This window comes from Aythya ferina (genome assembly GCF_964211825.1).
Source record: "Aythya ferina genome assembly, chromosome: 14".
NCBI lineage: Eukaryota > Metazoa > Chordata > Aves > Anseriformes > Anatidae > Aythya > Aythya ferina.
The window spans coordinates 7,844,658-7,858,484 of NC_140312.1; the positions used below are offsets into that span (position 1 = coordinate 7,844,658).

General features: G+C 46.3%; 2 protein-coding genes across 7 annotated transcripts in view; one reads left to right on the forward strand and one right to left on the reverse strand.

Moving 5' to 3' along the window:
- Positions 1–13,827, forward strand: part of CYFIP2 (cytoplasmic FMR1 interacting protein 2) — a 53,409-nt gene that overhangs the window by 28,996 nt on the left and 10,586 nt on the right. For all 5 annotated transcript variants that reach the window (XR_014698002.1, XM_084536022.1, XM_084536019.1 and 2 more), the window contains exons 24-26: positions 8,547–8,690; positions 10,222–10,312; positions 11,017–11,147. Coding sequence is in view for 4 of the 5 variants with exons in the window: in XM_084536022.1 (XP_084392148.1) it covers positions 8,547–8,690; positions 10,222–10,312; positions 11,017–11,147 (366 nt within the window). In the remaining variant the exon portion in view is untranslated. The remainder of the gene's footprint in view (positions 1–8,546; positions 8,691–10,221; positions 10,313–11,016; positions 11,148–13,827) is intronic.
- Positions 24–13,827, reverse strand: part of FNDC9 (fibronectin type III domain containing 9) — a 34,547-nt gene continuing 20,743 nt past the window's right edge. The window contains exons 1-2 of one of the 2 annotated variants that reach the window (XM_084536029.1): positions 3,021–5,410; positions 24–1,486 (exon numbers count right to left, since the gene is read on the reverse strand). In XM_084536029.1, the coding sequence (XP_084392155.1) occupies positions 817–1,486; positions 3,021–3,169 (819 nt within the window). In that variant the 5' untranslated portion in view covers positions 3,170–5,410 and the 3' untranslated portion in view covers positions 24–816. Of the gene's footprint in view, positions 1,487–3,020; positions 5,411–13,827 lie in introns of those variants that run through there. The other variant, XM_084536030.1, reaches the window with a different exon arrangement.

The following is a 13,827-nucleotide window of genomic DNA, read 5'->3' on the forward strand; positions in this document are numbered from 1 at the left end:
TGAGCCACAGCAGCCAGCAGGGGTGGATGTTGGAATCCTTTATTTAGGAAGAAAGCAATGCAAGAACTAGTTCATTAACAGTGTGGTGGATGCAAATGTACTGGGTCACATTGCTGTGTGAAACCAAGAAGCCATGCAAGAAGCAGCTTCACTGTGCTTTTTGCTATTGCTTTCTCATATTTTTCTCTGTAACATGCCTGTGTTAGGGGGCACTGACACTGCTCTGTGCTCATTGGCACCAAGACCAAGTCACATCCATCTAAATGCAGAGAGAGGAGAGTGAGTTGGAGCTCCAGAGCAGTGCTGCTCCCCGAGGAGGGTGTTACTTCAGGAATCCTGTTTGTAGTTCAAAAAGGGAATTACTAAAATACTTCTGTGCAAATGTAGACAACTTATTACTGACAAAAAGCTCTTTTGTCAGGCCATGATTACTGTTTATACAAGCATTACGAGGGCTTGGGGGGTGATGCTAATGGAGAATCACTCAAGCATGAAACTACTGGAGTGGAGTTTATTTCTTGTGTACATTGGTTGATGATTTTGAAGTGAATCTACAGTACCGATGCAGATTAGATAATGACACTACAGTCAGCCTAGCCTGGCTGTTCCCAGAAAGCTGACTTGGTTTCCTTTTAAAAACCGCTCAGTAAATGAGAATATTTTTGTCACTTGACAAAAGCCTTTCTCCCTGCGGCTAATATTTCCGCCTCATGTTCTGCCCTGGGACAAACAGTTCCCAACACAGATGCTTGTGTTGGCAAGAGCTTGGGAAAAACAGCACGAACCAAACTTCTAAGCAGGGCCTCCCTTTTGCTCTCACTGAAGGCCGTGCTGTGGCAAGATGGCCCTCCTGTCATCACTGTTCTTATAGGGGAAGAAGCAGCGGGGGGAACTATATGGACTCTCCCTCATGAAACTGGAGCTCCTCATTAGCACGGTGGTCATGGGCACTTCCAGAAGCTCCTCTTTCAGCCCGTCACTCGAGGGACCATCCAGCGAGCTGCTGCCTTCTCCCACTTCTTCTGAGCTGCCATCAGGCTCCTTCAGCCTGGACGCCCCGCGGCACCGTGCCGACCAGAACTGCAGGCAGCCGTAGGCCAGGAGAGCTATGAAGCAGAGCAGCAGCAGGCTGCTCACCATCCACATGGAGGTGGTGGGCTCGTGCTTCGAGCCGCCGAAAAGCAGGGGGGGTTGGTCCAGCGTGTGGAACGTGGTGCAGTGGTTGCTGGAGGGGTAGGAGTTCTTGCACGTGATGCAGAGGACGTAGATGGTAGAGGGCGTGAGTCGGTGGAGGACGAGGGAGCTGAGGGAGTGGGGAACTCGCTCCTCGCGGTGGAAGTTTTGGCGTAAGTAGCCGGCGAAGACGCTGTTCCAGTTGGGGCGGTACATGACGTGGTAGTAATTCTCCGGACAAGGGTTGTTTGTGGCCCAGGAGACCGTGGCACTGGTGTAAGTGATGTTGTGCACTTCGATGTTCATTGTGCCCCTGAAACCAGAAGCAGGGAGAGGCTGAGTTCCCCAATGCATGTACGGGCTCAAAGGCCACTGACATCAGTGCAGTCTTTCCACCAGCTTTATTAGCCTTTGTATTGGACTCTTATAGGCTTCAGGAGAATTCCCTTTGTTTTTTGTAAATGACTAGAATGTACAGCCTGTCAGATAAGTCATGAATGTCTCTGCACTATTTTTTGTTTGTTTTGCAAATATTAGTCACTAAAAAAAATGCATTTTGAGAACTGTTAAGCACTCTCTAACAGAAAGGTTCCTCTCAACTGTCCTTAGACTTTTCAGTGAACTTTTAGAAATTGAGTAACTCAGGTGACTGCTTTGAAACCTCCCCATTTTGCTGTAGGCTCCTACGCTTACAGGGAGGTTGTGGAAATTAAACATAACCTGTTAAGGCACCTGCCACAATCAATATTTTCATTTTTAATCCTGCTGCTTCCATGACTTCCATGCTCATGGCTGTTACTGTCTTTTCTCTCAGTCACCACCTCTCTTCCTTGAATGTAGAAACTGTTATATGCCCCTTTGCAGCTGCAAAGAGAAAGCGACTGTAGGAATTGAGCTGCCCAGAAGGTAGGAGGGAGCTTTCTCTACTGACAGGAGGAGTGTTCCTGACAGGCTTAGATTAGATGCTAGATTTTAGGTGGCTAAAATTACCAAATTTGAATTCTTCTGGTGCCCAGACTACTCTATCATCCTGCTGCTTCTTAGAAAAATAAATAAATAAATAGATAGATAGATAGATAAATAAAACACCACCTGGGACATAGGGCATACTTTATGCTCTAGTTAGATTTTGTACAAATCTCTTTGCGACTCGTTGTCTATATAAAAAGCTTTTTTGCTTCCATTCCCATGGAATAGAAAGGATACTGCAAGTGTGATTAACATAAACTGATTACTAGGCTAGCTCCAGTTTGCCTTGTGGAGTTTCCAATAGAAATCTTGATTTTACACCTAAATGTCACATGGAAAAGCTGCATAATGATTAAATAACTGTTTTAAGCTGTTGCTGCACTTTGCATACCTAACTTGTTGCTTAATAAAGTCTTTCTGTTCCTACAGCATCTCACACCGTGTAATATCAGGATCTGAAGTGTGAGATCTGAAGTCTGATGAAATGTAATATCAGTGTCTTCAAGGAAGCCCAAATGTACAAATAACAATTAAATAGCTCTCCCCTGGATAAAAAACTTCAACCACTAACAAATTGCTGTTTAACAGCAGCCACAGACTGATACATTGCTCCTTCAGGTCACCAAAGTGCCCTCTGAGTCTTGTCACAGGGCTTTCTCTCTCAGCCAGCCGAGCACCCCAGGCAGGAGCTGCATGCAATAGAGCTGATTTCTTTTTTCTTTCTTTTTTTTCCTCCTCCCCTTAATAGAACTAACTTTCTCTTAATTCACTCTAGAAGCAGATTCATCTTAACGACTGTTTTAAGCATTCTTAGGAGCAGAGCAGGAAAGCACAGCACCCGTCCCTAGGCACTCCCGGTGCCGCAGGCAGCAGCTTACCTCCCCTGCGGGTCCGCAGCAGCCCCTCGGTGCTGGTGAGCAGTGTGGCACCTTCCCTTCTTCCCCTCTTCCCACCGCCAGGTCCCTCCTGCCTCTAAATCCCTTCCCCGCGCACTGCCTCGTGTTATACCCATCTCGGGCTCCGTCATCTCTCACCATAGCAACCAATAGGAAAGGATGGGCAGGCGTCTTCCAATGATTTGGGAACGTTATCCCTAAAAGCTTTTGCCTGAGAAAAGTGGGTCTCTGAGGCAGAAAAACAAGACAGGCAGTTTTGTTTTCTGTTTGGTTTTGTTTTTCTTTCCTCCCCACCTGCAGCCCCGCAGTGAGAATGCTGCAACCCTACAACCCTACTCCAGAGCCACTGCCCCCCAGCAGGGTCTGGGGTCAGAACCACACTGGCACGGGGCATGACATCCAGCTCCTGGCCTTTTGATAGATTATTATTACCTACTGATAGTTTGTCACTGAAGGGCTTTGTCTTTAATGCTTTTTCTTGCATATTTAAACTGCTGTTTTAAATCAAAGCTAGTTTTCAACCCTGCTGCTGCAGCAGTACACATTCACTTCTTAATTGTTCTCCAAGCTATGTAGTAGGAGCAGGAACTGGATTTTCAAAGACCTTGATCCTTGCTAAACTCCTGTGGGATTAAGACAGGCTCTTTGAATGCCCCTGCCTTACAGGAGACTCGGGGATGTCCCATCAGCGAGGTGAGAGGGCAGGAGGGAGAGACAGAGTCGGCAGCAGCAGGGTTTGGGGGAGCAGCCCGAGCCTGTGGCCAGGAGGGGACAGATGTGGCAGCAGAGCTAGTAAAGAGAGGCTCTCAAGAAGTGATGCACTGCTCTCTGAAGCCAAAATGTATTCAAGAGGGAAACTTTTCTGAAAGAAATGTTGATTCTGGGTCTGGAGTTATTAGTTCCGCATCCTTACTAGAAAGGTGTTTGCAGTGTTTCAAAGATCTTCCAGAATGTATTAATGAGGAAATGATGCAGACTGGATCAGGAGAGGCTGTTAGAAGCCTGGGCTGTACATGTCACCCTTGCTTTTGATTGATGCTTTGCAGTTCTGGGTGTTTTATCTTACAGGTCCTGCTGTATTTTCTTCTGTTTCTGAGTGAGCTGCAGCTGCCAGAGAGCTGAAAACTGGAATTAAGGATGAAAATAATTATGGGTAGGGATGGAAATGGAAGTGCTCCCAGGTGGCTTCCTGCCTTTTATATCACTTGGTCCTCCTTGCAGAAGCAGGGGGAGACTTCTTAGCTGCTCCCGTGCTGTGAGTAAAGTACATCCTTGCCTGGAGGGAGAGAGCTGAGGATACAAACCCTTGCTCAGAAAGGTGGTATACACCATGTGGTAGTATTTTCATGGGAGATGTGCTTCCCTACTGCAGCTGGGCTGTTGAGTTTACTGATGTTCACAGTTGCTTCAAAATTAAATTTCAGTTGTTCACAAATAACATGTTAACAGGAACGAAAGAAACCAAGGAAAACAGGAATACTTAATTAGGTCAGCAAAGGGTCCTGCTAAGCTTTCTCCAGTCAGTGATTCACCGCTAGCCCGAAGGGAACCGCACCAAAGCTTTCAGTGGTGTTGGCACTGCCTGCTCCCGAAGTCAAGCTGGCACCAGTTTACATGGGGGATGAGCTTGAAATTCTCATTTCATAGGACAAAAACCCACCAAAACCGTGCCAGTGCTTTAGCACTGGTGTTCCCTACTACCCAAATAACACCTGCTGGTGTCCCCGCCTGTCCCTGCCTGCCATCACTCCCTGCAGCAGGCAATCCACGGGTGTGCTCAAGTGACCGGCAGAAAGTGAGCCATCTTCTGTCATTCAGCCACTTAGAAAATGCAGCAGGTGTTCACGTCTCCTACAAAGAAGCTGTAAAATCACCAGCAACCCACTTCTCACTGCTCATTAACCACTTCTTAGCTCTGACAATGCTCTAGATGGAGCTTAATTGATGTATTTTCATGAATGCTTCTGTTTTGGCACTGCTGGGTCCAGGGTTGCACCAGAATCACTGAAGATCACTGCTTCCCCTGGGGGCTGAATTTGCCCATGAGTTTTTAGGAACATGCAGGCAGACGTAACCTGCAGGGCAGTGCATGCTGCTGGCACTTGTATAAATAGTCACGGCGTGCGAGTGGGATGGAGTGGCTCTATTTTCTGCTGCCAGGGCTGCAGCAGTGGCACAAAGGCGTTATGGGGCTGTGCTTGCTGCAGGTGGTGTTGGCAGCGGGGGCTGCTGAGCCCCTCCAACAGACTGCACGTGCTGTGCTGCCTGTCCTGCCATGGCCAGCAGCTCATTGTAAGTAATAGCTCTGTGTGCGTGTCTGAGTAGCAATCGGCAGCCAGTACAGCAAGGCATTATACTGAGGCACAGAATATGCACGCAGTTCATAGTCTTTTTTTTTTTTTTTTTTGTCTCTAAATCTATTCCTCTTTTGCTAGTTCTTTATTTTTTTCCAAGGGACTTCTGGCACAAGCAGTATCGTCTATTGTCTCTTTTTCCGATCTATTTTATCAGATAAAATTCTCCCTGCCTTCCCTCAGGTGAGCTCAGGTTGATAGCCAACAATGAGCTTGAAGATGTGGAAATGACACCGAGTTCTTTTTTCCCTTCATTTGCCGCTCTGGTGTTCAGTGCTCCGGGGCATTCCTAATAACCTCACTAGCTCCCAAAGCAATGTGGGACCTTTCCTACATGCTCCCATACTTTCCTCTCATGTCCCAAGAGATCTGGGACACTGGGAGCTCTGCCCACTGCTGCAAATCCCAACCTGCCTGCACACCCAGCCTCCTGGCCCCCAAACCTGCCTGTTTGGCCCCAAACCAAAGCTGGGGCAAACCTCTTCAGTGTCCTCAGTGGCTGTTGTTCCTGTGAACAGCAAAACCTACCAACAGTCTGTGAGACTGGGGCTTTGCTCCTGCTCTCTGAGGGGGTGGCAGCAGCCACCCAGCACGGGGGAGTGAGCCGTGCTGCACAACCACCTTGTATGTTCAGCTGGTTTCTCTTAAAATACACCCTGGTGTCATTTTTTACATCCTACAGTCTTTTACCCAAACTGTGTATCTCACCCTTAAATGGAGTTATATTTTAATTGTTCACAGGGTATTATTATTAGATGCAAGCCTGCTGCTGATGCACTGTGTGGCTCTGCGGAGAGCTCAACAAACCTACCTCATCTCACAGACAGGCGGGGATGAATCATCCTGCTCGTCTGCAGCCAGTGCACATCCCAAAATGATCCTCTCCTCATCAAGCTTATTGCTGGGACCCCCACTTGAAGGAAAAGTCAGCTTCAAAGCTGCTCTCCAGCCCCATTATCCCACTGCTAGGCAGGAGGCTGCACGGCAGCACCAGACGCTCGCTGCCCGTGCAGCAAAATGTCAGCCCCATTACAGGGAAAATGTGACCAGTTCCTCCATGACCGGGTACTGGTCACGTCCCAGCTCAGGGACCATTGCACGTGCAGAGCACCGTCTCCTAGCTGTGGAGTAGAAAAGGGGCTTCTAGAAGTGAGTGCTGATTCATGAGCCTGCTGAAATGGGGATATTTATCCCCCCTGGTCTCTGTTATCTGCAGGGGCTGTGCTGGGGCTATGGCTGTGACTCTGCATGGGGGTGCCAGCCCTTGGGCACTTGTTGCAGGCTGGGCGTCACCTGGTGGTTAAACAAGCATGCTTCTCAAAACAGAAGCTATTTCTGTTTTCTACTCGTATCAGTGTGTGTATCTTGTGGCTTTGGATCACGCCTTAACAGACAGATTTCTACAGCCTTGGATATCTAAGGATGCAGGTAGAAGCCTAAGCAGGATATTCAAAAGCAGTTCTCCTAAAAGCAGTTGGCATTGAAGGAGCTCTGAAAGTCGGCTTCTGTCTGCCTAAATCTATTTTAAACTCTGGCCCTTAGTTATTCATGAGATGGGAGAGAAAGTTTATGCACGTTGTGAATGAATGCAAAGCAGAACCTACAAGGTTGCCTTTCTATACCTAAAAGTATTGATGCACAGGATAGAGTTGAAGGGTTTTGTTTTTTATCTACCAGGGCCAGGAGGTGAAGTTCTGTTTCACAGAATGTAGGGGACTCTCTAACTTTATCTTCTTTCTGCTAGCTATTTCAGAGAGTGCCCGTGAATCATAGTAGGTGATACGTCCCTGGAACAAAGCAACAGGGCTGTAACAAAATGAGGAACAATTAATTAATTGATTAAAGCAACTGCCAAGTCTATGAAAGTGACATCAGTGCATCAGTCAGCAGAAATTCTGTAACTGCAAGCAAAAGAAAACACTTTCCTAGTGCTTAGCAAATGACTCCTCTTTGTAACTCGTTAGGCGTTTTGTGTAAGTCCCAAGGAAGTGAGCAAGAAGTGGAGGACGAGCTGGGTGTACGACAGCTGTGGGATGCCAGCTCCCTGCTGCGTGAGGATGCTGCACCCCTTTGGCACGCCGTGCTCTTGTCAGAAGCACAACCAGCCGTGCACGGCATGCTTGGGATACAATTTAGTTCCAGAATACGTGAGCCGGGGGTATCCGTATTTTGCTGGAAGGGGCACTGCACGCCTGAGGCTCCTCAAGCTCATGCTTGGTGCTGTTTACTGAAGCCGTGGTTGTTCCAGATCGCGTGGGGGAGGCTGCAGCCCTTCCCTGCTAGGGCTGAGTCACGGTGCCAGCACTTCTCTTGCAGAGCCCGAGCTGAGCATGCAGTGCCTCAGCTAAAACTCATTTTCTTTTTTTTTTCTTTCTGATCACACAAGTGAATTAATTCCCACTTCTCCTTTCCTTACACCAAATGGATCCAAAAAATGTTCTAATGACCAAAAATTGCAGTAATTCCCTGCTGCTATCATTCTAACATGGTACTGACAAATTACACTCCTGGAAATCACCTCCTGTTTTCTGCTGCTAAAAATTTTCTGGGGGCCAGAGCGCCAAGGGTGTTCCCTAGATAAAAGCCAGATTCTTCCCCTTTTTCTCAGTCATGCGTGGATGTCTTAAGTACATGTAGGGTTCACAGGGTGTGGAAAGGATCATTTCTGTGTCTCTTCCCACTGCTCTTAGGTTCAGATGCTGGAATTCCTACTTTTCTTAGTATTTCTTATTTGAAGCAAGTGCCAATAGGAGGGCAAAAAAATCTGTCTTGTTATCTGTGTATAATGCTTTCAATTTTAGCACAGAAGAATTTGAGTTTGAAGAAACAAAAGGCCAGTGAACTGAAATCTTTGACTGGGAATATATGGGAGAGCAAATTACCTGGGAAATGAAAGCGGTGTTGGTTACACAGCACGATAATAAACCTTGTGATGTGACAATTTGTTCAGACTCAAATATATTTGACTGCACGGAAAGAAAAGCAATCTCTTCGTGCCGCAAGAAGTCTTACGATAAATTTCTTACAGGGATTTTTATTTCTCCTGCTTTTCTTAAAAATTATTTCAAGTGTTGGAGCCCAATACTAAGATAAGAGAATTACTTACAGGTCCTGTAAATACTGTCTAACTGTCATTGTGCTTCTAACTTCTCAGCCTCTCAACATTGCCTACAGTCACATCTACAGCTCCTACCGCAATTTCGTGGGGCCGCCTCATTTCAAGACGATCTGCAGGCTTCTTGGATATCAAGGGATCGCGGTGGTCATGGAGGAGCTGTTGAAGATCGTCAAGAGCCTGGTAATTGTGACTTTAACCCTGACGATGGAGAAACCCCGATGCCTTGAGGGGGTCAGGTTGGGCAGTCAGCCTGGGCTTTGGGCCCTGGTCCAGGGTGTTCAAATCTGGGCACTTCTGTGCACCTTTATCTACACAGTGACACTCACATTAAGGGTGTGATTCCACTGCTGCAAAGGCATCCCCCTGATTCCCATGGGATGGTGGAGTCTTCCCACTGTCTTGAAGTGCTGACCCAGATCTGGGGGTACTGGTGCGTGCATTTTGCTCTGCTAAAAGACACCAAGAGGTAATCAAGGGGATGCGGTGCTCATCCCCACTGCCCCTCAGCACCACTTGTGCTGCAGCCTGGGAGACCTCCAAGACACATGCTGGTGCTCAGCAGTGGCACAAAATCCTCTGTCTCACTGCTTTTTGATACCCCTGGGGAGGTAGAGAGCAGGACGCAAAACTGATGAAAAAGGCTTTAAGAAAATTCCTGCTGTAGGTAAGTTCTTATGAATTCAAGCCATATGGCCATTTCCATCAGACACTCAGGTGGCCAGTAGCTCCATCTGCTTTGTAGTTCCCTCGGAAGAGAGATGTGATATCCACAGGGAAACGCTCCCTAAGGGTGCTAGCAATACAGAGCACTAACAAGGCAGGAGGGAGTATGCAAAAATGTACAATTTTTCAGGTCACGCTTTTCTACCAAAAAACCTGCTTTACTGGAGAGAAGACTTTAACTCATTATAAATATTTAAATTCTGTTTTGGCTGCAATAATGTCATTCTGAATGTGTCTAGCAAAGCAATATAGGACTGAAAATCTCAAGCATATATCCAGTTTCTCTACAGTAAAGTACTGTAGCTATTGACGATGTAATTTGTGTCACTTAGTTGAAAATGCTGTAGCTGGTGTGCGAGATCAGACAGCATTCCGTGCCAAGACAGAGATCTTGCATTTGGCTAAATTGTGTTTAGCGCATAATCCCATATAATGTGTCTACAGGATGCAGGTATATAATTCCAAATGACAGCAAGCTTTTCTAACTAAGAAATATATTTCGCTCTTGTCCATGTTAGTTCAAAACATCCAATCCGCAGAAACTTGCTCTACGTGCGTGTAATTTATTTATGTATTTAAACTCTCAGTATCTAGTGATCATTCATCAGGTGGAAAGAGCGTTTCCTGTGCTGTGGAATTACTCCTCTGGCAGCTCTGGTCAAATGTTCTGTGGGTTAGGACCATAAGCCCAGCTGGATCCAAGACTGAGCCTTGTTTGGATTTCAGCTGCAAACAACGCAAACACAGCAAGCTGTATTTTGAAGTTCAAAATCCAGGCAACCATGATTTATTCTTTGGGAGGAAGCGGTAGAATCTCCGTGCACTTGGGCTGGATTTTCTGTCTGGGTGAAATCCAAACAAAGCAAGCTCTTCTTCGACTCCAGTTTCACCGTTTGTTGTCAGACATGGCCCTAGCCACAAGCTGTCCTCTAAAACCCATGCCAGAAGAAGCCATCCTTAGAGTTTAACTTCCCTTTGTCTCTGACAGCTGCAAGGCACCATCCTGCAGTACGTGAAGACTCTGATAGAAGTAATGCCCAAGATATGCCGCTTGCCAAGACACGAATACGGCTCTCCAGGTGGGTGCTACAGAGAGATGCATAATGCTTTGAGCAAGAGCTCGCCCACGTGTTTGTGCAGCATTAACTCAGGCACCAACCAGTAATTAAACAAGGATTGGCACCTGGCATGCTGGTGCAGCTTCCAGCCCTGTCTCCCTGGAACAAACCTCCAGCTGGTTTGCTGTTGACACTGGAACACGTATGGAAAACTTTTCCAGGAAATTTCCTGTTAGAAATTTCTCTTCAACACACAGGTGATTCATAAGGGAACATCTGCTGGTTGTTTAACTTTTGTTTTCAGGACTTTTTTGAAAGCTTTTGTTACTGTGGGGTCACTTTTATTTATTTTTTTCAAAAGCTCTGCTTAGTTGCTGTGAAGATTTTTTTGCAGCATGGCTGCAGTCTGCAGTTGATCCGGATGGGGAACTCTGTTATACATGAACCAGCACAAGGACAGCCATTACAGCCTGGAATCTCTTTTTTCCTCTGATTAGGAAATGCACGGCCTTCATATGAATTACTCCTTATTTCCCAAGGGTTAGTGAAAACAGGATGAGACCCTGCATGCTAGCTCTCCCCAGCACTGATCTGTCTATCCGTTTAGCAGTCACGGCTTGCAGTTCATGATGTAGGACACACCGGGCACTGACTGTCCTTTAATCCAAGTCACTGGAGGCAGCTTTGGCTCTCACTTTTCTGACTGTCCTTCCTTGTCTTTTAAGGCATCCTGGAGTTTTTCCACCACCAGCTGAAGGACATCATTGAGTACGCAGAGCTGAAGACTGATGTGTTCCAGAGCCTCAGAGAAGTGGGCAATGCCATTCTCTTCTGCCTCCTTATTGAGCAGGCTTTGGTAAGGCAAAACCCCCTGCACCAACAGACTGTACTTGAATTTGACAGCTCAAGAGTATTGGTTCTCTAACAGAAGAGTTTGGGAAAATTACCAGCTTTTTGTGTGCCCAGGGTCTCTCTAGGGCTGTGTTACTGGGATCCATGGGGATGATTTGCATTGGTGCTGTGTCACTGACATCTGGGATTGCTCAAGGAGAATCTGAATACTGGAAGATCTAGATTTAATTCTTGGACCCAAAGCTACCCCATGTTTGTCCTTCTGAGAAATAAAAACAACCGGGGCTTATTTCTAGATTGTAAGCTCCTTGGGGCAGGGATTGTTACTATATATATTTATATATTATATATATGTAGACATATATATACATACTCATACAGTGAGGAGTAAATTTGAGCCCTTTGCTTTTTTGGGGTGCCAGTGCAAAGGAAAAACTGATTGGTCCTAATGATGTTAAGGATAAAACAATCCAACAGGAAGGAAATCTCAGAGTGGATGATCCTGTGATATTTCCTATGACTTAATCTTCACCAAAACTTAGCTAGAGTGATAACCTGATATTTCCCCTTGCCCAAGTGTCTTACACCTGCAAAAGACTCTCAGCCTCTTTGCTCCTTTCTGACTTGATTGAGCTGGTATGGGATAAAGGCTGTGGCTGAATGCATGTCAGAGCCAACTGAGGAGTGTTGAACAGGTTTACATTATCATGCATATGTCAGAATGGTATTAACAGAGTTTTATCAGGTCTTAGGGATTCTTTTTAGAAAGAGTTCTCTAGCGCAAAATGGGATTTCCAAGCAAAGCCATACATTTCCGTTTAGAGTGAAACCAGAAGAAAGTTCAAAGATTCCAAGTTTATTCAACCATAGAATACCAGGAAAACTGAGAATCTCTGCATATCCTCAAAAAGGATATGTCTGCCCTTGCCCTCGCATTTTAAGCCCAGCTATAGAGCCTTCTAGTTGCTAACACGGTGCATCACACACATTCAGAGAGCAGTAGTTGTGTAAGGTTGAGAAAACCAGAGAGAGAGATATCACCTAGCAGCTTGGCTTTATTTAATTGAATGACCAGAGTTGCCAACAGTATCCTGGCAGTTTCTATTCCTTTTGTGGCTTTGTCATTGCTCTTGGCTGTTCTGTGTTGAATTTTATGCTAGATGTACTACATTTGCCTTTTATGTCCCATCTTCCAAATTGATATTTAAGGGACATGTGATGGTTTCTTCTAGCAATGTTTCATTTGACTGCAGAAACATTCCTCCTGTTTTTGCCAGTTCCAGGAGCTGTACGTTGGCAATATAATGGCATTTTAGGATAGCATAAAATAAGGGACACAGTGAGAATTTGGGGGTCCTTTTGGGAAGGCTGCCCATCAAATTCCACATCTGCCCACCTTCTATGCCAGCAAAGTCCTCGGCCTCTCTGATCCTCGTTTTTTCCACACAGAAATTGATTCAGAATATAAAGCAGTTTTGCATACAGCAGGCACTGGTTCTTGCTTGCTGGAGGGTTGTCAGATGCTTGGAGCCACTGTGCAATGAGATCTTTCCTCTAATGGAGCCCCTGTGCCGGAGGCACAATTGCTTTTACGGTGCAGTTATCTTCATAGCTGTCAGCCTAATCTAAGGCTGGTGGTATTTGCTGGCAGAGACTGCTCTAGGGAAGATTAGCAGTCTGCTCTGTTCTATACCCTTTTTACTGTTTAAATTTGAGCGATGAGGTGTTGCTTGGGACTAAATTTCTAAGAGGAATTCTTACTCTCAGGTAATGGGCCTTGGGGAGAAAATCTCCCATGACTGATTTTAGGACAGATATTAGGTGAATGCAGGCTGCAAAACCAGAAACTATTCTCTTTATCAGAGGGAAAGAGCAGTGAAAGAACATTCATCTAGGGAGGAAGAGCGCTTTGCAAACAGAATAACAAAGGCGATACGCAGGCTCTGGTAGCACCAACACCTCTACGCCCAAGGAGGGACCCTGTGCTGTTCCTCTCCCTCCAGCACTGTCACAGACCGCACTCGCACAAACACGCTCCCATGCCAGCATCCATGACGCCAGTACAGCCTCCTGCAGCTCCATGCCACTCTGTCCCCTCCCTCTGGGCTGGAAGATGGGGTACCCACCCGCGCATCCCAAGCAGACCCAGCTGAGTCATTCCATCTGGCCCTGAAAATCTTTGCTGCTCTGTCATGACCTCCTCTCGAGTGTGTCTAAATCTCTATGGTAAGCTCAGAACTGAAAGCATGTCCTAGAACTAGAGTTTCACAGGAGCAAACTAATGCCGTGTCGTGACGCAATGCCTCTGTGTCGAACAGCTTTGGTTTTCCTTGCTGCTGTTTCCCATTGCAGACTCGTATATGATGTATTGTCAGCCATCGCTCCTCAGTCTCCACCTTCCTACTTCCAGGTTTCTCCTCCTTGTGCATCTATGTTTGGGATTATTTTTTCTCTAGTGCATTGGCATGCATCCTCTCAGGTGGCATCTCATGATGTTATTGCTCTCTGGACTTCCGTACTATTCTCCCCAGGGCCTGTACCACTGGGATTTTGGTTGGATAGCACTGGCTGTGAACACCATACAAACAAACAATTTCAGCCAATATATCACATACCTATTTACAATGGAGCCATGCATCAGTGTATTTTACATGTACACATCCTAGAATAACTAAGCCAAAGGG